Source organism: Sorex araneus, chromosome 4 (genome assembly GCF_027595985.1).
Source record: "Sorex araneus isolate mSorAra2 chromosome 4, mSorAra2.pri, whole genome shotgun sequence".
Taxonomy (NCBI): Eukaryota; Metazoa; Chordata; class Mammalia; order Eulipotyphla; family Soricidae; genus Sorex; species Sorex araneus.
Genome location: NC_073305.1, coordinates 168815482 through 168841124, shown reverse-complemented (window position 1 = coordinate 168841124; position 25643 = coordinate 168815482). Strand labels below are relative to the sequence as shown.

General features: G+C 38.8%; 1 protein-coding gene across 2 annotated transcripts in view; it reads right to left on the bottom strand.

The window, feature by feature from the left end:
- ADGRG6 (adhesion G protein-coupled receptor G6) overlaps positions 1-25643 on the bottom strand; it is a 162799-nt gene that overhangs the window by 23465 nt on the left and 113691 nt on the right. For both annotated transcript variants that reach the window (XM_055136942.1, XM_055136944.1), the window contains exons 9-20: positions 24830-24975; positions 21470-21581; positions 20174-20238; positions 19375-19585; positions 18144-18315; positions 16414-16554; positions 14410-14529; positions 11477-11522; positions 9979-10085; positions 5041-5168; positions 3836-4104; positions 1066-1162 (exon numbers count right to left, since the gene is read on the bottom strand). In XM_055136942.1, coding sequence (XP_054992917.1) covers positions 1066-1162; positions 3836-4104; positions 5041-5168; positions 9979-10085; positions 11477-11522; positions 14410-14529; positions 16414-16554; positions 18144-18315; positions 19375-19585; positions 20174-20238; positions 21470-21581; positions 24830-24975 — 1614 coding nt within the window. The remainder of the gene's footprint in view (positions 1-1065; positions 1163-3835; positions 4105-5040; positions 5169-9978; positions 10086-11476; positions 11523-14409; positions 14530-16413; positions 16555-18143; positions 18316-19374; positions 19586-20173; positions 20239-21469; positions 21582-24829; positions 24976-25643) is intronic.

Sequence of the window (25643 nt, the reverse complement as noted above, 5' to 3'; positions counted from 1 at the left end):
CTGACAACACAGAAATTTACTACATGTACCTTAAAATTCTGTAGGAGTGAATAAAGATACTTTTCAAATTCTGGTAGTTAGAAACTACGCATTGATTTCTACTGTTATTTAATTCCTATGTTTCTAAGAACTGCTCCAGTGGGGTTTGAGAGCCCTGAGCCACTCCTGGGGATGGTTGGTCTAATGTGTTTCATTTTAGCTATCTCCTCCGCCCTGACATCTACTTTTAATACCTATTACTATAATGGTCCCCGAAAGGATACTGCTAGATCCAGAAGCCAGTATTTATTTCTACATGGGAATTTCCTTAGTATTTTGAAATTCCTGGCTTACATATTCAATTTCCCGTTGGTTCCTATAGGATCTTCTGCATGCCAGGTTAGTAATAAAGAACAAGAAAATGCCATGAAGGAGTGGTCACAGACTGAGTACTGTTTTGATAGGCAAGTGTTCATTATCCATAAAGTGTGCACAGAATGTAAATCACAGATCTCTTGCTAGCAGACTCTTTATTTATCCAGTAATTCATTCAATCAATAATAATTTATTAAAATAATTTGGTACTAGGTAAAATATGAGAGAACTACCCAAACTGAAAAATTTAAGCATTTTAGTCACATGACCTCACAGACCAAAGGCCATTTTTCTAATTTATCCAAGAACTTCCAATTTCTCCACTCCAGTTCTACATAGTCCTCATTTGGCACTGAGTCACTCACTGATACCTTTATTTAACTGTCGAGGATGTGTGTGGGTTTAAGAGGTGGGAGTAGAATGAATTGCTACAAATAGAATAGGTCTTCTCAGGCCGAAACACAGTACCTCATACTTCTGAATCCCACAAGATGCCAGAGAAAAGTGTTAATGTGGAAAGTATCTCCAACATTCAGTGTACTTAGAATATTTCACTGATGATAAGCAGAGACCTTAGTGAAGACCAGGAGGTTTATTTCAATCTTCTAACATAAGAGACCCACTACTGGCATGGAAACATAAGTAAATTTTAGGAAAGAGAAGATACATAATTCTCACAAACAAATTCCCAGCAAAGTTTTTATTACTTACAATTCATCGCTTTGCTCTTTTCCATAACTTCTTCTTCCATAGACTTCATTTTGATTTCTGCTGGCAAGAACAATTGATACAACCAAAGCAGGCAAACCTGATAAAAGAAAAAAAAAACCTGCTGTAAACAAACTATGAAGCATCTGCAGCTGCTTTGTAAGGATGATAACGGCAAAGAGAAAAATAAAATTCCACATCATAAAATCGGGCTGGAGTGATAGCCAACCCGGGTCCGATTCCTCCATCCCTCTCAGAGAGCCAGGCAAGCTACCAAGAGTATCCCACCCACACGGCAGAGCCTGGCAAGCTACCCGTGGCATATTCAATATGTCAAAAACGGTAACAAGTCTCACGATGGAGACATTACTGGTGCCCGCTTGAGCAAATCAGTGAGCAATGGGATGACTGTGTCAATGGCATCATCAAATTAAATTTCTTAGAACTTCTTTGGAAACAGTTAGTAAAATCCCTTTTCTGATACACGACAGCTCTCTCTGATTGACAACTAAAACCTACCATGAAATAGCAAATATATAAAGACTCCTCTTGCTTTAAAGTAATGTGGTCTCATTAAGGACACATGTTAGATTGCCAGAGTTACATCAGTACAACTTATTCTGCCCTTATTCCACGATACCCCCAGCACCCCGTAGAGAAATTTGGGGTTAAAACTATGAGGGTATAACCTCTTAAGAGTTTACTTTTTTTATAAAGCAAATCAATATATTCCCAAAGCACCCTAAAACCCCTGAAAACTGCTTTTTGTTTGTTTATTTCTTTGTCTGTTTTGAGCCTGTTCATGTTTAAGAGGTTACTCCTGGCTCACTCAGGAATTACTCCTGGTGGTGCCTAGGGCACCATATGGGATGCTGGGAATCAAACCCAGATCAGCTGTGTGCATGGCAAGAGCCCTACTTGCTGTATATCTCCAGCCCCTGAACACTGCTTTTATTAAAGATGACTCAACACCTTGGAAATGTCTCATTTTGCTATAATGCCATCTAAAAAAGAGATCTGTGAGCATATCTAAAATGTCTAATCCAATATAAATCCATCCATTGTAATAGTTCAGATGGGGCAGTACAACCATTCATGTCCAATGAAGGAATCATGGTAAGTAGTCCAATGTCAAATTTCTGTCGGTGTTCTAGATTGGGGGGCCAGGATATTCCAAGAGGCACTCATATGAAAGTTGCATAAAAAACTAGGTCGAACATGAAACTAGGGAAGTAACTGGTAAGACAGATACCACAGGAAGGAAACTAGGTCAAAATGGGGTCATGGAGAACAAAAGATGTAGAAATACCGTTTTAGTTCACACTGTCACTGTATCACTGTCATTCTGTTGCTCACCGATTTGCTCAAGCGGGCACCAGTAACGTCTCCATTGTAAGACTTGGTATTACTGGTTTTGGCATATCGAATACGCCACAGGCAGCTTGCCAGGCTTTGCCATGTGGGCGGGATGCTCTCGGTAGCTTTTTGGGCTCTCTGAGAGGGAAGAAGGAATCGCACCCGGGTCGGCCACGTGCAAGGCAAACACCCTACCCACTGTGCTATCACTCCAGCCCTCTTCTATTTTAAAAAACAAAATAAAATGTCTCTGCCCTACCCACTATTGCCCACCTCTCCTCTCTGCCTACTTGCATCCCGTGAGGAAGATTTGCTTCTCAAGAGGCAGAACTTGGACACAGTCCCTGCTAGCTGGGTGACATGCATTCAGGTCTATAGCCTGGCACTTCCTGCCTCCCTCAAGATGCTACACCCCGTATCCTTCATCCACTGAGTGCCCTTCCTACAAAATGCATTCAGGTTTATAGCCTGACACTTCCTGCCTGCCTCAAGATGCTACACCCCATATCCTTCATCCACTGGGTGCCCTTCCTACGAAATGACCTTTGACATTTTCCAGTGTAATCATTTTCCTGATAATGATATATCACTGGGGCTTCTCTTCACCACCAATTGATCTTCAGTTGGCACCGACACCTAAAACTTCCTCTTTCTCTGCCCCACCCCACAGCATTGCAGTTAACGATCTGTTCCCAAGTGCTGCACAGAGCTTTATTGGAGCTTCCTTTGACAAGGAAATCTATGGACATTGTTTTAAAGGAGAAAAATTCTTGGGACCAGAGCGATAGCACAGCAGGTAGGGTGTTTGCCTTGCATTCGGCCGACCCGGGTTCAATCCCAGGCATCCCATATGGTCCCCCAAGCACCGCTAGGAGTAATTCCTGAGTGCAAAGCCAGGAGTAACCCCTGAGCATCGCTGGGTGTGACCCAAAAAGAAAAAAAAAAGGAGAAAAATTCTTGACAAAATGAATACGCAAGTCCTTATTGTACAAAACATTCTGTTTCTAAGACTGAACCTGGGTGTGGGTGTGGGAATGAGAGTCACTAAGAGTCTGTGCTGGCCTTTGTATCAGAAATGCAATAGAGTGTGGCTGTCTGCCAGCTGCCGCTTCAAACCTGGGTGGGCTGGCTCTGCATATAGGAAACTCTCTACCGTGTTTCAGGAGCCTGAATTTTCCCCTTTAGTCCTGAATTGAGCTGAGGACTGTTGAACAGGTTTTAACAATAACATTCTGGGGGGAAAAAAGAAAAAAAAAACCTTCCTTGGATGCAGATATCACACCCAAAGACATAACAGGTTTTTGAAAGTGCTTCTTGGCATGTGGTTCTTTCTAAGTAAAACTTAGTTTTAAGAGCATGTGACAATTTCCATGATAGTAAAAAAAAAAAAAAAAAAAAAAGACTTTAGGAGGCTTACCCCAGCCAATGAGGCAGAACTTCAGTATATATCTTCGAATGTAGGTGTTAAATACTTTAACCAGAGCGATGTACATGTGAATGGCTTCTAGCCCCATCCAGGTGAAGGTGGCGAGCAGGAAGAAGTGAAGAAGGGCCGCGACGGCGGTGCAAAGGCCGACCACCTCAAACGAGGTGATCCAGCCATCCAAGAGGAAGATGAGATTCAAGAAAAGCAAGGCTGTACAGAGGTTCATCAGGATTTTGGAGGGATAGTCCCTTCGCAATTTTCTGAAAGGCAGAAACAAACAAGAAAGAGATATTCTAGAACTAGTAGTCGCAACTCAGTCTTTCATACTCAGGCAGCAAATGCCCGTGTGTTTCCCAGCTCTGCATATGGTTAGGTCATACCGTCTTTATGACATGGCTCCATTCGGAGTGGGAGTTGGGAAACATAAAGATTTTTTTAAATATCAACTTTATTGCAAAATTATTTCTACTTGTTTTCAACTGATTTCAAGAAAATGTTTCTCTTCTTTTTTTTATTTTTATTTATTTATTTTTTATTTTTTAAGATTTTTACTTTAGGAACTTTGATTTACAATACTGATACTGGCAGTCTTTCTTTTAATTCAGGAAAGACTCTAGAGTTATGAAGTTTGTTTTTATTTAAAAACAAATTCTGGGCCTGGAGAGGACACTTGCCTTTGACTCGATGGACCTAGGTTTGATCCTCGGCCCCATATACTGCTCTCAGATCCCTGCTAGGAATGATTTCTCAGCACAGATCCAGAAGTCAGCCCTGAGCACAGCGCCAGGAGTAAGCCCTGAGCTCAGCCAGATGTGGCTCCAAAACTCAAAAAATTTTTAAAAGAAGCAAATTTCCTGAATGTTTTTAAACTTGTTTTATTTCAGGACTAATTTTATAAGATTTAAAAAGTAAATATTTGCTTTTAGCTTTTACCATCTAAAAAGCCTTTTACACAATTTTATTTACTTAGAAGCCAATCGTTTTTAACAAGATTAAGCGTATGTTATAAGCAAAAATGCAGAAATTATAAATTACAACTTTATAGCTGGAAAATTCAGAAACCTGAACATGAAAACTGAACCACCCTGCATGAATGATTCACAAAGCATATAAAATGTTTTTGAAAGCTGAAGCAATTTTCTTATTCACATTTTGGAACAGTTAGCACTGGGTTTGGCAGATAGAAAAATACTTACTCAAAAGCAACATATGTCAGTAGAGTTGCTGCTGAAAAAATAGCAGATATTCCACACCCGATATAAGTGATGAAGGTGAGAACTTTAGTGTTTCTTGCATCGATCTGTGAGGCAGTTCCTTGAAGATCCTACACAAAACATGAGAAGCAGCTGTGAGAATCTCTCATTTGATGAGAATGTGTTCTGTTTCAGCAGAAAGTTCATTGCTACCCTGAGAATAGTTCAGTCTAGGGGCTAAATAACAATGGTAATCAGTATTACAATTTCCACTCTTGTGGATCACTCATAAACCCAAACTTCAGTAAGACTCAGGGGGGGGAGGCGGGGGTTGCACATTGTTCTATCATGGTGTCTTGGTACCCATGGTCTTATGCAGGCTTGAGTTGAAGAGCAAAATCAGTGAGCATCCAACAGAAAAGCGGCAAGAAAATGAATACATGATAAAAGACCAAGCCCAATCCTATATTTGCAGGGCTGGGGCACAAATACAAATGAGTTATGGGAGTTCACTGTGGTGCGCATGGGCCAGACCTTTGTGAAAATTCTTGTACTGTGGTCACTAGCCCCGAACCTCGTGTGGCCATGTCAAAGCTCGGGGTGGATGGGGCACGGGGCGATGATCTTCTGTTTGAGATTTTTTTTCTTTATTAGATAGGAACTAGAATCAGGATACATCTTGAGTTAAGGACAACTATTCAACCCTGTTGGGAGGAGTAAGTCACCTCCATTAGACAGATAGTTGAGAATCCAATCTTAAAAAGAACATTCTAGAAGGAATATCTCATTGACACTCTTTGGTCTTCAGTTACTGGGCAAAGGAGGGCATGTTTGATACCAAAAGGCCTTGACCAAGTAATGTTTGTGTGTATAATAATGTAAAAAAAGAAGAAATAGGACTTATTCCAGGTCTGCCTGGTGCAGTAACAGGCAGCAGAATCTCTCAGCATGGAGAAATGCACAAAATGGCTGAATTCAGAGGACACAGGGAATCAAGGACGGGGGGCTTTTTCTAAGGGACCCAGGGCTCTTGGGATTGGAGTCAGAGATCGGTCAGGTCAACCAACATTCTGTTCCCTCAAGGACTTCACGAAACAAGAAAAATGGTCTTAAGGAATCCCCCAGTAATTTGTGAAAAGCTTCTGGCTCTTAAAAAAAAAGTGGTTTCTATGATGCTGTGATAGTTGATTTGTAAACCACAATAAAGTCCACTACATAAAATAAAAAAAAGACACTGTCACTGTCACTGTCATCCCATTGCTCATTGATTTGCTCCAGCAGGCACCAGTAACGTCTCCTTGTGAGACTTGTTGTTACTGTTTTTGGCATATCGAATATGTCATGGGTAGCTTACCAGGCTCTGCCGTGCGGGCGAGATACTCTAGGTAGCTTGCCAGGCTCTCCGAGTGGGGCAGAGAAATCGGATCTGGGTCGGCCGCATGCAAGCAAATGCCCTACCCGCTGTAATATCACTTCAGTCCAAAATGACACTACTTATTGATATACAATCACACACAATCCTGCTCCTGTATTTCTGTTTTTTTTAATCATACTTGTGTACCTTTCTTATTTCTTCATAATTATATTTTCTTATAGTTAAGGTAGCACTGCTACAATAATATTAATGTTTGTGGTTAAAATGTACACAGTTATTATTCCTCACTACCACAAAAGGACCAAAGACCCACTTCGTGAAAATCATGAAATATGTATTCCTGTGAAATAGGCAGGAAGAAATGCAGTTTTAAAAATATGAAAACCAGCTTTACTACAAGGCAAGGCAGCAGAGTATATTAAATTATTCATACATCTGCAGGCAGAAGATAAAGAGAAAAAATCTGGAATATGTCTGCTTGGCTTTTCATTTGGAGATGGATCACGGGGGCAAAGCAGACTCAGAATATCTATCTCATGTTAGTGAATAAATAATGTGTAAACCCAGAGAAACTCTTAACGTCTTGGTGGTCTGGAAAAGCTGAAAAATACAGGGCACAGAGTCAAAAAGGATAAATTTTGGAAATTTTTCTTCCAGCAGTTTAAAATCTTGCCAAGGTGGAAAGTTGAAGGATAGTAATGAAACATACTTATTTCCACATACATGCAAACTAGTCATTTAATCAGCTGGCAACAGAAAAGGTAAGCTGTAATGACAAATTCATAATAACATATAAACAGAACATGCAGAAATTGATCATTGAAAGTTATGGGAAGTCAAATTCTCCTTGTGCATAAATCATTTCTCAATAGTGAATTGATCTGTGCTACCAAGTTATCTACTATTATATTTCAACATAGGCTGGAGTGATAGCACAGCGGTAGGGCATTCGCCTTTCAGGCCGCCGACCCATGTTCGATTCCTCAGCCCCTCTCAGAGAGCCCGGCAAGCTATTGAGAGTATCCCGCCTGCATGGCAGAGCCTGGCAAGCTACCCATGGCGTATTCGATATGCCAAAAACAGTAACAAATAAGTCTCATGATAAGAGACAGCACTGGTGCCCACTCGAACAAATAGATGAGGAATGGGATGATAGTGACAGTGATATTTCAACATACAATCATGTCCAAGCACACACAGCTTAAATCACTGTCAAAATCACTGTCATCCCGTTGTTCGTCGATATACTCGAGGGGGGCATCAGTAACATCTCTATTAAACTCAGCCTAAGATTTTTGCAGCCTCTCCTTACTCGTCTCTCCCAACGATTGGAGGCTCTTACAAGGTCAGGGGAATGAGACCTGTTGTTACTGTTTTTGGTATATCGAATACGCCATGGGTAGCTTACCCGGCTCTCTGAGAGGTATGTATATATCTATTACTGTATTTTAGATATGAATATGCCACGGGATCTTGCCAAGCTCTCCCAAGTGGGAAACAGACTCTCGGTAGCTTGTCAGGTTCTCTAAGAGGGAGAACTAGGCTATTAGATGTCGCACGGCCGCACGCATTCGGGAGCTTGGTTTATAGGTTCTGGATGTTTGGCTGGATGTTGTGCAGGCCAAGATCTCCAAGGCTGCTGGGATCGGCACTGGGCCTCTTACACCCAGATCCCCCATTTTCCAGTAGCTAGGCAGTCACACCCAGAGACTGCCCCCAGGCACTGTGTAATCCCATCAACGGCCAAACATCCAGAGACACAGCTTAAATATTTAAATAAATTAGACTACTGCTTCTATATTTGAATGAGCGATCATGCAAAAGCAATGACTTTCACAATCCAAGGGTGCTTGGGACACCAGAAACACAAGCATGTCAGACAGAAGGTAAAGTTCTAGGTCTGTGGGTGAAGTCTAACAAGTTACTTCATGTAGTGTAGCACTTGAAAGCATGAGCAGTGAAAAACATGTTGATGCAATCTAATTTTTGTCTGAAACGATTATACTTATTAATAAGATAATAACAGGACCAGTAGAAAGAAGGAATAGAAGAATTCTGGAAGGCCTAAGACTCCCATCATCTCTCAGGCCCCAAGGTCCCTAACTTTCCCCTACACTTTTCTCCCACAATCCCATCTCCAGAAGGAGGATTTGCTGTAGCAGTCTGACGACACAAAAGGATCCCTAGCACAGCACCCGACTGACATTCCATATAATGAGTGATAACCATAGGAAGTCAACTTTTGGGGAAACTTTTCACAGTTCCCTGGCCAAACTTACATTTCTTTCTTTAAGTTTCCTGCCTCTTCCTTCTTCTTTCTCTGGTTCCCTCACTCTGTTTCTCTAGAATTTTAGGGTCTTCTTGTGGTTTTCTAATTTCTGGGATTATTTTATCCCAGATAGAGGAACACAGGTATGTGGGACCCGTAGCTGAGATCTCTACGCCTGCTAGGATCGGGACTGGGCCTCCTCCACCCAGACCCCCAGTTTTCCAGTAGCTTGGCAGCCACACCCACAAACTGCCCCTGGCACCATGTAATCTCATCAGCAGCCAAGATCCAGAGACTATAAAACAAAGCTCCCGGAAGAGAATGATGCAATTTTTCCTGGAACACACAGTCACATTTGTGGCCGTGCAACGTCTTTGTTTTTATTTTATTTATTTTATTTATTTTCTTTTTCTTTTTTTTTCTTTTTCCCCACATGGCAGAGCCTGGCAAACTACCTGTGATATATTTGATATATCAAAAATAGCAACAACAACGTGCTCTTTGTATTCCTGGAGCAAGCAGACACCATTGGGCTACACTAGCACGTGACAGGGACAAATGAAGACATTACAGACGCCTGCTCAAGCAAACCGATGAACAACAGGATGACAGTGATACAGTGATATTTTTGGTTAAGATTAGTTTTGCGTATTGTAAGATCCAATCTCAGCACATTAGATATTTTTTCTGGTTTTGGGACCACACAGTGTGTGCAGGGTAACTCCTGGCTCTGCACCCTGGAATCACTCTGCCTGTGGGATTCAGGTGGGATTCTGGGGATCAAACCTGGGTCGGCCATGTGCAAGCAAGCATACTACCTGCTGTCACTGCTCAGGCCCCAAGCACAGAATCTCTTAGATTCTTAAGAACTAAGATTCAGGGTACAAATGAGAACTATTGGAAAATATTTCCCTAAATATATAATTGAAAAAAGCTAACTCACAAAAATAAGTATGTGCCTTCCAAAATTATTTCATTTCAATAAATCAGAGCAAGAAGGGCAAAGACTGGATGATTCATTCATCTGTTATATACAGAGAAATAAAACAGGGTGAGCGACAGTATCAAATAGTGACATATCCTTGGCCTTATACTATAAAATTTATATTTAAAAGTAGGATTGAGGGAGAGAGGATGAAATTGCACTAGAAGTGACATAAGGACATTTTATGTCAATAAAACTGTAAGTATTGATAAAATTGCACCATGTTACCTGAACTAAAACCAAGAAATGAAATATAAAGACCAGCAAAGAAGGAATTAATTTTAAAATGAATGAAAGGAATTCCTTGCATACCATCAGAACTCCAAAGTGTGTGAGGTGGTTACACAAGCAAATGGTTTCAGGTGCTTCCAAGTCTCTCTGTGCAACACATCCAGAAGTATTCCAAAATCCAGAACCTTCTGTGGGAGTAAGTCAACAAAGAGGGCGAAAAAAATAGCAGGTCTGTGCCTTTTTACAATGGATAGCATCATCTTTTATAGAAATATGCCTGTCTTTTCTGCCTCACAGTTTATTTGTAATAGAGAAATACTACTTGGAAAGCTGTTCATTCTGAGCCCGTCAGGAGTCTTCAGCTGTCTTTCACTGAAGTGTCTCTGGGCCTCTGGAGAATGTTCGGTTCAAGTTTAATCCAATATATTTTAAAGCCAATGTCCATAAGATAAATGTCTTTTCTCTAATATGTTAGATATTAATGTAGTATCTGGAAAGCCCCCTTCTTCATCACTTAGGTCAATCTTTGTTTTTGTGAATATGTAAAGACAGAGTTTCTACTGCCCCGAACATGCTATTAGGGATATAGAGGTTATGTCAGGTGACTATTATGATGAGATATAAAATGCTAGGAGTTTATACTTTTATAGACTATTTTAAAACTACAAAGCAGTATCATTTTTTAACCACGTGTCAAATAAATCAGGATCTTCTTAAAAACAGTGCAACTAGAAGTCAAACAACATCAACGAAAATCTCCAGCTCTCAGAAAACCATCAAGCTAGGGCTACAGGATACCTTCCAACTATACTGCCAGCGAGTAACCTACGCTGGTACTGGCCACTTCCAGTGACCGCTCCTGTCCCACTGGGACCCCCAGGGAAGGTGAGCTGTGAAGAGCAGAGGTGGTAAGTCACCTGCTTGTCCTTCCCTACCAAGTGCTCTCCAAACCATACACAGTGTCTCTTAGTTTTGTCCTCCTCTATTGCTTGTTAAATGTCATGGGGGAGCAGCTCATAAAGTTGTCCAGGGGGTTTTAGGACACTAAGAAGCGGCCACTTGAAACAGAACCAAAGGAGGTCCTCAAATAGCACTGCTCCTTTCCACATCGGCTAGACTATTCTCCCTCATTGACTGCATAGTGAAACGCTTTTACTCGAGCACCTTTTAAACTACTTCTGCATGTAGAGACCTCTAGCTTTCCCCCACCAATTGAAGGTCAAGAGGCAGCCTTTGAAATGGCCTGTCTTGAGTATATCAGATAAATTCACAAGTGTCGAAAACTCAAGCGTATATGGACATTCATCTAAAAGTGGCAATGACAAGCAAATTATATTTTAATAGCTAACTTAAACCAGAGGTGGGTAAAAACATTCGAATTGTCCCATTACATCTTGCTACAAATAAAAAGAAAGTAGAAGTCACTTCTGAAGACTTCTAAAGGAAATTTGGCAGCTCCTGTAGCATCACACTTACATTGTGAGTCATTCTGGTTTGGGGTGAGATGAAAGGAAATGAGGGTGTTTAACAACGTTTCAAATGCAGTTGTTATTAAAACAGCCAATATTTTAAAACTTACCGTTTTTGTTCAGATCCCAGAAGGCACAGATGGAATGAGGCACTGGCTACATTAACATAAGAATAAACATGTGAAATTGTGTTTAAAATAAACGAAACATCATGTGATTAGCATTCAGGAAAAGAACAAAAGCTAAAGGCTTCACAAAGAAGTGAATCATCATTATGGAGGAGAGAGCTCAAGGGGGCCCCAAGTGTTGATTCTTAGCATTTCATGGACCCTGAGATGTGATCCTCTTGGTCCACAGCATCACTGACTCTTGGTAGCTTCTTGGGCAGCCCCACCTGTGGTCCTAACGGCTTCCGACACCTCAGGGCTTGAGCAGTGCTTCATGACTGGGCCACAGCATGAAACTGTCAGACCCACAGAGTGAACTGAAAATATAGCTGGGGATGACCCTTAGTGACCTGAGCACTGTTGGGGAGCACTCCTCCAAAAAAGAGGGAGAAATAAATCTATCAGTTTTAGCTATACCAATAGGACCTAAGAATGTCAGGCAGTTTAGAAAAATCTCCTTTCACAAGAATTCACATGGAAATTAATGATAGCTTCATAAGAAATCCTGCTAACCACTTATCTGTGGATCACTACAGGTATTTCAGCATAAAATATCATTCTTTACATTGAACCAGGTTCCTTATAAATTCATCTCAAAATTCTATGTTTAGAAATATGCCTCCATAGAACTGAGTGCAGACATTCAAATGGGGATACGGTCTATCGATGTTCAGAGCTGCATTATTCACAATAATCAAAAAGGTGGAAGCAATCAGCATGCCTGTGTCCATCAGTGGACAAATGGATAAACAAAAGTGGGTGTGTGGGTTTTATTTTTGTTGGGAGTCTGTGTATAAATTGAATACTATCCAAACTGAAAGAGGAAGGAAATTCTGACACAAACTATAATATGGATAAAGCTTAGAAATATCATGAAATAAGACTGCTACCAAATGGCAAATTCTATGTGATTACACTTACAGGAGTTTCTGGAGTAAATGCATAGAACAGAGCAGAATGGTCGTTGTTAGGGTATGGAGGAGAAATAGTTGTTCATGAGCATTTTAACAACTTTTAAAAGTGTTAAAAATAAGTGTTTATTGGGGACATAAATAGTGAACATGAGACAGTCCTGGTGACGGATGTGGTAATGCTTACTAACAATGCCACAGAATTGTATGCTCAGAATGGTTATGATAGTAAATGTCATGTTATGTACATTTCATCACAATAAAAAATCCCTGTGGGGGTCAGAGAGATAGTAATGTACAGGGTAGGATTCTCGCTTTGTACATGACCAATCCAGATGCAGTCTCATCACCCCATATGGTCCTCAAACCCATCAAGACTGATCTTTGAGCACAAAACCAGGAGTAAGCTCAGAGTACCTCTGACTATGGCCTGAAAAAAAAAACAAACCAAAAAACAATTCTCTATGCATTAAGTTGCTGAAACAAAATATCCAAAGGATAGAAGAAGGGGCTCTCGAAGGGTTTAGTGACAACGCAGAGCTGGTGCTTATATGGGTTGACGTCTCAGCCTGCAACCTTATTCGCCAGCATATCTCCTGCCTGCTTGCCTAAGTGTAGCATCCTGGCTGAGACCCTCTCTATAGAAAAGGTGGGGAATCTGTGGTTGGGTCTACAAGGACAAAATAATAATAATAATAATGTTATAATATTGTAATGACGCCAACTGAGTAAAATTAATAAATAAAACACTGTAGCACTGTTGCACTGTTGTAGCACTGTTGTCCCGTTGTTCATCGATTTGCTCGAGCGGGCACCAGTAAGGTCTCTAATGTGAGATTTGTTGTTACTCTTTTTGGCATATTGAATACACCACGGGGAGCTTGCCAGGCTCTGCTGTGTGGGCGGGATACTCTTGGTAGTTTGCCGGGCTCTCCAAAAGGGATGGAAGAATCGAATCCAGGTCCACCATGTGCAAAGTAAATAATGCACAAAAGAAATAAAAGTGAGCATATTTGCCAAGATTTTAAACAACTTCAGCCTCTCAAAAAATAAAAATAAAGTTATCCCTGTTCTGCTTCTATTGTTTTTCTCAATTGCAATGACTTTTGACTTTAGAATATAAGCAAAACTTTCCATAGCTAGACAGTACAGATGTATCTATATCTAATTTATTTCAAGTATTACATGCCGTTTCTTAGAACTAATGGGCTGACCCTCTTATCTTCACTTCCCTTAAGTCCTAAATAAGACTAACCATCCCACCACCACCACCACCACCACCACCACCACCACCACCACACAACTGCCACCATGACCTGACCTGACATGATGAGCTATTCTCTCCCTTTTTTGAAAATTACCCCTTAGAAGTAAGTGCTGATTACTTCCTGTCACATTAAGAAACGGAATGGTTAGGGTACTTGAGCACTGTATGACTGAAATACAAGCACCAAAATACGTAAATCTGTAACGGTGGGGCCGGAGTGATAGCACAGCGGGTAGGGTGTTTGCCTTGCACACGGCCGACCTGGGTTCGATCCCCGGCATCCCATATGGTCCCCCAAGCACCGCCAGGAGTAATTCCTAAGTGAAAAGCCAGGAGTAACCCCTGTGCATTGCTGGGTGTGACCCAAAAAGCAAAAAAAAAAAAAATCTGTAACGGTACCCTCATGGTGATCCACTAATAAAAAAAATTAAAAATTTTAAAAAATAAATGGAATGGTTAAACTGGAGGTGAGTTTAAAGTACTTTCCTTGCATGTGACCAAGCCCAGTTTGATCCCCAATACCACCAAAGGTCTCCTGTCATAGCAAAGGGTCACTCCTGAGGCAGTCAAGAGTAGCCCCTGAGCACAATTGGGTATGCCCCCCACCCTAAAAATAAAAATAAGGAAAGCCTGATACCAACAACTCTCTGCAATAATCTGCCTTTCTTCTTCCATTCCTGTTTGTGGTATTTTCTTACCTGAGTTCTCATATGTTTTATTTTAATCTGAACGGGATCCTTCAGATCCTGGATGGTAATGTTCCCAATACTGCATGCCATCACGTAACTCACTAAAGAGCCTTGCTTGGTCCCTACATCCTTTGGAAGAAAAGAAACAGTGTTATTTAAAAAAGTACACAATTTTATTTCACTTTGGAGCTCCAAAGTAAGCAAATTGTCAGCACATTTTACACTTAAGATCTTTAATTATAGAACATCCTGTTTATAAGATCAAATTGCTGGCTTTCCTGAAAGAGCTTCAGCTCTCTCCCTTATAACAAATAGGTTGAGGGAACATTAAGTGAAAATGTTTCAGGCAGCTTCAGAAAACTCAATTCTTTACACCAGTCAGTTACTATCAAAAACAATGCAACCTCATAAAGAAAATAAACACATAAAAATCTATGAAACAATTAGATCATTTCCCTACCCTATAAAGTAGCTGAAGTTGTTTCCTTTACAGGAAATACACTGTCAAAAAAATTCATCTTTCACATTCCTGACAACAGTCTGATGTGTTCACAAAGTCACACTATATGTTCATTAAATGTAATTCCATGGGAATTAAGGTACAGGCAGGTCACCTCTGCTGCATAATTGCTGGTAGCTAGAGTAGTCAGCAAGTGACAGAAATCCATACAGTGAGATCATGCTCCAGGAAAATCATCACATTCCTCTTTCCTTACTGTTAGTGTTGGATCTACTGAATTTCTCTATGGTAGTTTATAAATCAGTTGTTCAGAGTAACTACAGCATTGCTTGAATGCCGAAAAATTTTCATCATCCAGAATATATTTTCAACAAATTACTTTGGTATGACAAAGGGATAAATAATTTTATAATAAATTTGACAAAGGGATTATTCCCAGCTTTTTTTCATATAGCACTCACTATCTGAAGGTAGGACAATAGGATCTGTACAGCTATTTCACTCTGCTAAAAATCAACCCTTAAAAATAAAACACATATTTCCTTATAATAACTTTGACTGAGAGATGTCAAATAGAAGGGAAAGATGGTGTAGAGTAGATAAGATTAAAATGAGACAATGACAGATTCTTACATCTTGGTTGTTCCAGATCTCTGTGGCTAGATATCAGCTTAATCTAAAGCATGTACTGACAAAATTTGAAATATTTGGAATGAATGACAACATATGACTCCGATTCATTTCCTTTCATGTAGTTTAGTTTGTCCCTTTCTTTACAAATGGTGTAAACATATTTTAGAAATATTTTTAGAAATAGTAGGAACATATTTTAGAAATATTTCAAATGGCTTTCACCATTGCTCTTTTCTTGTAACAATAACGGGTCAAACTATTTGATACAGAAAAGTATCTTCAATTTAACACAGAATTTTGATGTTTTAAAAGTGGGCTCGGTAAAACTTTTCTAGATGGGTTGTACTTTCAAAGGAAACCAGAGGTCACCAGTGTTTTCTGGCAGTGAACTTTCTAGTATCTACAAATGATGCCAATAAAAATGACAATATGAGCTCAGCACAATGCCACTCTATATTGGGGATGTGCAAGGTCCAAAGGTCCTTTGAAATACTAATGAGAAAAATGATTAAAGCCAAGAATGTTGCTCACTATGTAAACAGCGCTTTCTGCTGAACTGAAAAATAATAAATACAAACCATTTCCTTTAGTATATAATTTCTTTAACTCTGAAGGTCTAAATTACCAGAGTATATAAAATATTTAACATAAAGATAGATCACAATCTATTAATTCCATTTCTTAATTGTATTATGCACATCTTAATATATTTGATTTATTTTTATAAAGGTGAATGTTTCCTGTCAATGAGCATAATTGTATGAAGTGAAATAGTTTTCAAATGATACTAAAATTTTTGTTTTTGGAAAATTGCATAGGTTGACTTTACTCCTTGGTAGATTTTCGGGGAAGCTATGATTTCATATTTTTGTAAAGAGGCTTTATTTAAAATTGAAAATAGCAATTTAACAAACACTTACCTGGAAAAGTCCAGTTTTATTGAAGAAAGTAAACTGTGCTCTTTTAACTAATTCAGAATCTTCTTGACTTAAATGATCAAGTAAGTTTGGAGGCAAAATTACAGAAGCCAGAGAGTCCATTTGTCCATTTTCAAAATCCATCTGTCACAATAGAGATATGTTTGGGATGTGATTGCAACTAAATTGCCTTGACAACTTTCCTGCACATGCAGATAAGGTCAGGAGAATAACCACTGACAGTATCAATTTATCTTCTGCTACACTGGTTTTTTGGAGTGAACACCCTCCACAGAATCACTGAAGTTTTACAAGTGCAATATATGAGAAAATGCACTGATATTTACCAAACAAATAGACAAACCTACAAATCAGTAAATATTTTTAAGTAAAAGAGTTCAATTTACCCATAACAGATCCTGAGGTTTTCTCAACAACACTTAAGTTAAAAAATAGAGGGGCTGGAGTGATAGCACAGCGGGTAGGGCGTTTGCCTTGCACGCGGCCGACCCGGGTTCGAATATCAGCATCCCATATGGTCCCCTGAGCACCGCCAGGCGTAATTCCTGAGTGCATGAGCCAGGAATGACCCCTGTGCATTGCCGGGTGTGACCCAAAAAGCAAAAAAAAAAAAATAGATACAACAACATCAAGAGATAAAAGTTCATGTGTTTAACTCCAGAAAATGTGTATCTCTATGGGGAGGAAACATCTTTTCTCCCCATAGAGATATTCATAGAGCTATCCTCTTCATAGAGATATTCATTCATATTTAATCAATTCTTCTGGATATCATTTTTCCTGAATCCTCAGAACAAGCCAACATGTGTTTTCCTGCAAATATGACTGGAACAATGACTGAAGCTGACAGAGTTTTTACACTTAAAATCTGAAACTTAAAGAATCTTGTTTATTAAAAAAAAAGCAAAACAAAAAAGCGAACACAAAGAATGGTTTCTTGTATCCATATTTCAAAAACATTGTGTGGCCATCAAACATTGTGTGGCCATCACCATAGTTGAGAAGCAGTATGTATAACATATGTGCACTCCCTTGGGCCAAAGATGATGTCCAATGACTTAATTTGTCCCCTCTGGCAGCCACTGTGAAGCGCACAGGAAGAACTTCAAAAGCACATGTTGAGGGGTCTTATGAACGGATTAGAGGAGCCCCCCATAAATCTGCCTCCAGCTTCTCACCCAGCCTCTCCAAAGCCTTTTCATTCTCACTTTCTACATCATTTGTTTTCAAAAGTCCAGTCCTCAGAGCAGCCAACATAGCAATAATAGGGACTTATAAATGAAAATGTTAAGGAAACCCCCCAGGACCATCTCTATGGATGGAACCCAGCAATCTGTTTTTGTTAAGCCTTGAAAGTGACTATAACACACGGTTTGAAAATCAGTAGCGAAGGATACTACACCCTGCCTCGAAATCTTAAACAAGTTTTTTTTCTTGACCAAACTGATCCTTACTTCCATTTTCAATTGATGGCTTCTATTCAGGCAATAATACTTAATTTAAATATTGGCTCATATGGGAGGGAATAGGATCACCCCCATTCTCCAGGTTCTGAAACTTTATCTACTTCATTTTTTGGGCACTGCCATTGTTAATCTTAGCCAACTTTCAACCAAGTTCTCCATCACCCCTCAACCAAGATCTCCATCAAGTAGCAACTGGTAGGTGATCAGATTGTTTTTATTTGTTAATTAAATTACAAGTATTTTTACCTGAAAATATGAGTCATTGTTGCTTGGAAGACCAATGCTAAAATTTGAAATTTCATTTGTCTTTGGGGACAGGGATGACACTCCAAGAGCCAAATTACGAGTTGTGATGTTCACATGTGATGTACTGTTTAGGTCTATCTTGAAGGCTAATTCATCAATTGTTTTCAAAGCCCTAAAGAGATAAGAATGGCATATTTGTACCATATATCAGGTGCTTGCATATACATGCTAGTGTTGTGCATTTTCCTATAGGAAAAATACAAACCAAATGAAACGGTCTTTAAATATTCTGCTCCAAAAATCAATTCCACACAATTACCCCAAACCATAATAATGTCACTTATATAAGCAAAGTGATAGATATATCTTAAGATGATTGCAGACTTTAAGTAAAATAAACAATTTAATATTTCTAGTAATAGCCTGTGATCCATCAATATTAACCTTTCTTTCACAATATGATATAAAACCTCTCTACTTAATAAGTAAGCAAGAATCAAATAATACAACATATCAAAACTAATTTCTGAATTTTAAGGCAATATAAATAATTGTAATTATTATGTTGATAAATTAATTCAAAAACTATAATTTTTACCAAAAACCTTTGGTCAAGAGGAATGAAACAGAAATAGAAAACTAATTATCCTAGTATCAATATTTTTTAAAAACAAATGTTTACAACCAGAATTGTGTGACATTCACCCTAACTTAGACAATTCCTTTTTAGAACAATTGTCTGTAGAATAGAGACTAATAAAGATGTGAATAGAATACTTGTTATATTCTTAGAAAGCTAAAAACCATGCATTAATATTTGCAATAGGTTTTCTTTTCTGAATTAATTCAATTAACACTTTTAGATGAAATGAAGTACTCATGATGCCTCTCTGAAACTTTATATATCTTATGCAATAACTATAAATTCCATTTTCTCATGCAGAAAAAAAGAGCACTTGAAGTTCCCTTTGTGAAAAATGATATTTACAAATGGGTCTTTTTTAAAAAATTATTTTACTTTCATAAATTTGTTCACATTAATTGATTACATTCAGCATTTCAACACCAATCCCACCAGAACTTCACCTTCCCACCACCATTATTTCAAATTTAGAAATGAGTCTTCAATTGGCTTAATTATAAAATCTGGGCTCTAAGCGTTCAGCTATCTGAGAATTATTTGCTGTAACATACTCAAGCAATACATTTTCTAAAGAAAGGAAAAACTTACTCAGAAGAGGAATCAAGCAAGTCACTGTCTGAACTGGTTAATATATTAGAAAATATAGTCATTAATGTTGAGCCAAGTGTTATGTCAATATTTTCTTCTTTATTCACAATTCTTTTGACCTGCTCGACAATACTGCTAATATTGGCTGAGTTTAAGGTCTGTCCATCACTGGTTAAGTTTAAAATCTCATTGGCAACTTCATTTGCTTCCCCTAAAAGAAAAGTTGGAGAAACAATACATAAAGTTTTACATGTATATTTTTGAGCATTGGCATAAATGTAAAGCAGAGCAATTTATAGTTGACACAGCAAATATGGTTTCCTGTTTTTACCCCTCACCACAACTTTCTCATGGCAATAGTATTTCTTTATCTAGAATCTAACTTTTTTCTTTGGTTTAATAAAAATTGAGTAACTTAGGGAAATAATTTGTAGGGACTAATTTTCACAAGTGGTTCTGAGAGAAATGCCCTAACATTACTAAATATGTGTGCATATTTGCTATTCCAAAATTACAAAACACTAGAACAAATATCAAATTATTTTGTTAAATATTTTTCAAAATTTTCTTACTATCTTAAATCTCCTTCACAATGAACATTACTATTTCAAATCTTCACCATGAAAGTAGAATGAAGAAAAACCAGAATTCTTTACCTTAAGTAAGTGAAACAATTCTTTGCCTAGCTTTACTACTGCAATAATATCAAACTGCCAAAGAATATGACTGAAGAGAATAGAACGCATGAAATATAAGGCCATTTTATTTTCTTTTACAGAAATAAAGAAAAGTAGCTCACTTGAACAATTGGAGAGATCAGGAGGGTCCCAGAAGGCTATAGATGCATTGGCAGAATTTAGGTGACTATGAAACAACAAAAAATAAGGTATATCAAATTTTGGCATACATAACAATGTAATTGACAAAATTAATGATAAGTTTTATAGTTTGCAAGATATTTGCTATTTTACAAAAAAACAATAATAACTTGAAGGAAACTTAGATTAAAAATTCTCATTAGGAACAAATCAGGAGCATACACCACGGAAACAAAATATAAATAATAGGCCCGCCTCCTAAATTCAGATACATCAAACTTCTATGGTTAAATAAGTATTAAAAATAGGATTTATAAGTGACATTTTTAGATGAGTACATAAGGCTAGTTCAGGAATTTTCCAGGCCTTCACAGCCAGAAATATATATATACATGATTTAAATTCAAGTAAATAAATCTCTACATATATTTCTTCACTAACATGTCAAACACAGGAGTTTGAACAAAATATTTCTACTTGAGCAGCTTCAGTTTCAGAACTCTCACAGGAAAACTAATCGGGTATTGGGATGGAGGATGAAGAACCAGGTTTCACTTTTCTTCTTGATTGTAAATCCCCTGAAATGTGAATCCCTTGCAATCAACAGGACTCTGTCACTGTCACTGTCATCCCGTTGCTCATGGATTTGCTCGAGCGGGCACCAGTTACGTCTCCATGGTGAGACTTGTTCCTGTTTTTGACATATCAAATGCGCCACGGGTAGCTTGCCAGGCTCTGCCCTGCGGGCGAGATTCTCTTGGTAGCTTGCCAGGCTCTCCAAGAGGGATGGAGGAATCGAACTCAGAGCGGCCGCATGCAAGACAAACGCCCTACCCACTGCGCTATCCCTCCAACCCAAAAGGACTCTAAGTTTTGTTAAATACTTAGCAAACAATCTACATACCCCAAGAGCAGTGTTTCTCCATCCACCCTTTTCTGCCTGTGGCTCCCACTTGACCTTGTGTCCTCCCCGTGTTCCCGTCTTCTCTGGCTGAGCCCCATCTCATGCTAGGGCTTCCCACTCACATGACTGTCACCTGAGGCCTGGTTTAGAAATACTGTCCAAGAGTCTCCACTGGCCAGCTGCCTCATTTTTCCTTGGGAACCTCTGTCATCTTTACTCTTCCTGACCCTTCCTCTCCATGGACTGTGTGTTTTGACCGTACACAGACAACCTAGCCTGCTTTTCTTCTAGTCAACATGCAATGCAAGGGGCCTTCTATGCTACCCTTGAGAGGCAAGTAATGTGAACCACAAGACTCAGAGAGACTGATTACCATGTCCGTGAAGCAAAAAAGCCATTCTTCTGTTTGCACTCTTGTAGGTATAGAGAAGGTGGGATCATTGGCCAGAGATAGCCAGGGGGGTTTTCCTCTTCAGGACAGAAAGCTACGTGAAAATAAGAGCCACGTGAGACATTTTCATCTATATTTTGAAATCAGAGGTTTAAAATGAGAGCAAAAGAACAATGTTAGTAACTAGCATTGATTCAAATTATACTGACCTACAAGTTAAATTTTGAATTTGTTAAAAATTTAGAAATTCAGATAAATCAATATTTAGTACATTTTAGAGAAAAAATTACATATTATAAAATAAAAGGAAAACATACACATTTGTACGTATGCATGCACTGTAGCACTGTAGCACTGTCGTCCCTTTGCTCATCGATGTGCTCGAGTGGGCACCAGTAATGTCTCCAATGTGAGACTTGTTGTTACTGTTTTTGACATATAGAATACACCACAGATAGCTTGCCAGGCTTTGCTGTGCAGGCGGGATACTCTCGGTAGCTTGCCAGGCTCTCCGAGAGGAACGGAGGAATTGAACTGGGGTTGGCCACGTGCAAAGCAAATGCTCTACCCACTGTGCTCTCGCTCCAGTCCATGCACAGTAAACCCTATAATTTTAATGCATCATTATAGCACTGTCGTCCCATCGTTCATTGATTTGCTCGAGCGGGCAACAGTAACATCTCTATTGTGAAGCTTGTTATTACTGTTTTCGGCATATCGAATATGCCACAGGTAGCTTGCCAGGCTCTGCCGTGCAGACGGGATACTCTCGGTATCCAGGTTCTCCAAGAGGGACAGAGGAATCTTTGAATGCATCATGATCAGATAAAATTAGCAAAAGAAAGATTTATTTTTAAAAATAAAATGCAACCTAACAAGGAAATAATCCTCAAAAATTCAAAAGGCAATTTGTTCCTCTTTGGTTTTTTGTTCAAAGAATAAAGCCTAAATGATTGTGCATCAATGCCGTCAACATCATGATTGAGTTCCAAGCAAGTTTTATGTAAAAACTTCCCCTGCTCTAAAAACATCTTCTGTGGAGGTTAGCTGGGTAAGCACATGGAGATAACAGAATGGGTACTGCACATTTCACACAGACATTTTCCTCTCAAATCCTTCCACCTGTGGTTTCCAAACTATTTGAATAAGTATAATGATATGACTCAACTTCACAAGAAAATAAAAGTTAATAGGTCAAGAAAATAAAATCTTGTGTTTCAAAGTGGAAAAAAACAGCAAATCATTCCAGATTACTGGGGAGCAGCACTGTGGCCCCCAAATGGGTATTTCAATAGCTTTCTACTCCATCATCTGAGTCCTAAAATAGTCAGGATTGGACCCTTTTATACCAGTTGATATAAGATTTTCTTCATGGATCCACTTGCAGGAAATACCAGCATACAGAATTTAAGTTGGTGATACATATTATCTAGGCATGAAATTGTTATTCTAGGATTCTTCAGCTTCTGAGGACAGAGATGGAGTTGGTGGATCCAGGGTCATATTCAAACTAACCAGCAACTCTGCTGCTTCTTGGTGGACTCCTAAATGTGAAATGGCCATTTCTGTCCACTTCCTACTCCCCAAAGCCCTGTTCACTAACATGCATTTTCTCAGACTCAGAAGCTCTCACTAATGATGATATTGGTATCAATAATGATTCATCTTCTCCCTTATGTGGGAATTTTCTGTAATTGTGCATGTGGACACATTAAAGAAGGTTGAGTGTTTTTGAGAAGTGAGATGCCAGTATTTTTCTTTGTTATGCAGGAATTCTTCTTTTGGCAGGGGGCTGGGGGGGAGGGTTTGGGCCATTCTGGTGATGCTCAGTCTCTGAGTTCAGGGATCACTCTTGGGGCCTCATGTGTAGTGTCGGGGGTCAAACGTGGGTCAGCATGTGCAGGGCAAGCATCTCATCCCTGTATATCTCTCCAGCCCCTATATTACAATTCTGACCTCAAGAAGTAATAACCGCCTAGAAGCTAAATAATACCTATGCTACTCACTTTCACCAGCTGAGTGTGAATAAAGAAATTTTCTAGAGCCAGGGAAATGGCTCAAGGTACAGGACGCACGTGTCACATGGGCAGGGACCCAAATTCCCTCCCCAGCTGGATATAGTTCTTGTGACCCCCAAACACCCATAAGCCCACACAGCTTGCAATAAGGTGCCTGAGAACTGAACCATTATGGGTTAAATTTCACTGCAAATGCCTATCAGGACCCCTATGCAACCCACAAGAAAAAACCAACAGAAAGAGCAAAAAAGGATTTTGTCGGTATTATTTTGTCCTAATCTCCACTAATGTCCCTAATCAAGACCATAAGACATTAGAACAATAACTTTACCTCTTCTTGTCCATAATCTTGACCATGTGGACTTTAAAACAAACCTACGAAACCTCATTTATTTAATAATTTAAGTGATAGGGTGTTGATAAGATTACTATGATAGATGAAAAATAATATGTGTTCTCAAGCTAAAAGAAATGGATTTGAATGTATATATGTATGTGTACATAGACATAAAGAGCATAAAGAAAGGGAGCTAAACACTATGATCTAATAGGCAAGGTTCTTGAGTAACTGGACTGCATGAGTTGGAGATGAAAGGCGGTGACAGCTCTGGATACACTGTGATGGCAGAAAGGCTTCAAAGGCTTCAGAGGCTTCCCTTGATAGAAGAGAAGATTTGGAGAAGACTTCAAAACTATATAGGTGATGATTTCTGTCTGGGCAAAGAACAGGAAGGGTACATAAAAGAGTTGAAATGTTGGGGAAAATGTCATCAACTCCATGTGATGGATGGAGCTAGTTGGTGGAAGGTAAGGACTGAGTTCAGGCTCAAGGAAAAGCTCCAGATTTCCAATCTATTCCAGAAAAGAGAGTTATCATTCACAGAGACAGAAGAGTGAAGAGGATATTTATAATATGGAATTACCTTTCATGATAGTCCCTTATTGGAATTCCCCATGTATACATATGCAGAGTTTTTATTTCTTTAAGCACACTCTTTATCTCTAAAGTTGAAGGCTATTTTGGTATAGGTTTTTATTTATTTTTTGACATTTTAATCCTGTTCTTGGTTTTTTCACAATAAGTCCCTAGGATCGAATATGAGTTCTCATCTATGTCTTTCATGTCCTTGGATCCATGGATATAAAGTTGGAATCTTTTATGCTAACCGTGTAATGAATATCATATTAGGATGACTTACACATTAGGGGGGAAAAGCATTCAATAGCACAAGTGAAAATATATAATGAAAAACATTGTGTTGTTATTTGAATTAAACCATTATATAGCTACAAAAAGTACACATTAAAATTTATAGGTACTTACCTGCCAGTGGCCTCACATTCACTGTATATAGCCGCAAACCCTCATCCAGGGACTCATTACTTTTTAAGAGCTTCTGCTGAATGATATTCCCTTCTAAAGTGGGGTTGCTGGTAGCATTGTATACTAGGAGAGCCCAAATCATCAACCTAGGAAAACAATTAGGATAAAAGTATTACTGGTATTATCATTGGTTCACTGTTGCTTAAAAAAACCTTTAAAAACAAGACATTCCGATATACTAGTAAGATGAATGACTTACAGTATTGAGATTAAAGAAATAGTCCAAGGCACACTTGCTGTTAAATATTAATGTTAAAAAATTTCAATGGGTGGAGGGAGAGATAGTTTAGCAGGTAGTGGCCTGGTCTTGCACTGCTGGGTTTAATCCCCAGCATCCTATAAAGTTCCCAAAGCCTTGCCTGAAGTGACCCCTAAGTGCAGAGCCAGAAGTAAGCCCTGTGTATTACTGGGTGTGGCCCAAAAACCAAAATAAAATTTTTTCACTAGGAATATATTTTATATGATATTGCTATCTCATACTACCACAGCACAAACTCATTGTATAATACCATTTTTGATTAATGTTTAAGTAATACTTTGTAACATAAGCAGAATAACTAATTTTGGTTAGTTTTACATTTTTCTTTATAACACAAAATAAATGTTTGTTGAAAAATTACATTTCGATTAATCTAATTTGATAATCTAATCTAATTTGATCAGAAATCAAAAAAAAATTCTGAGTTTTGAAATTTTTATTGAGAAATGTGTTGGAATTTCTCCAAAACTTTGCTAAGCAACTTTCTATTTTATA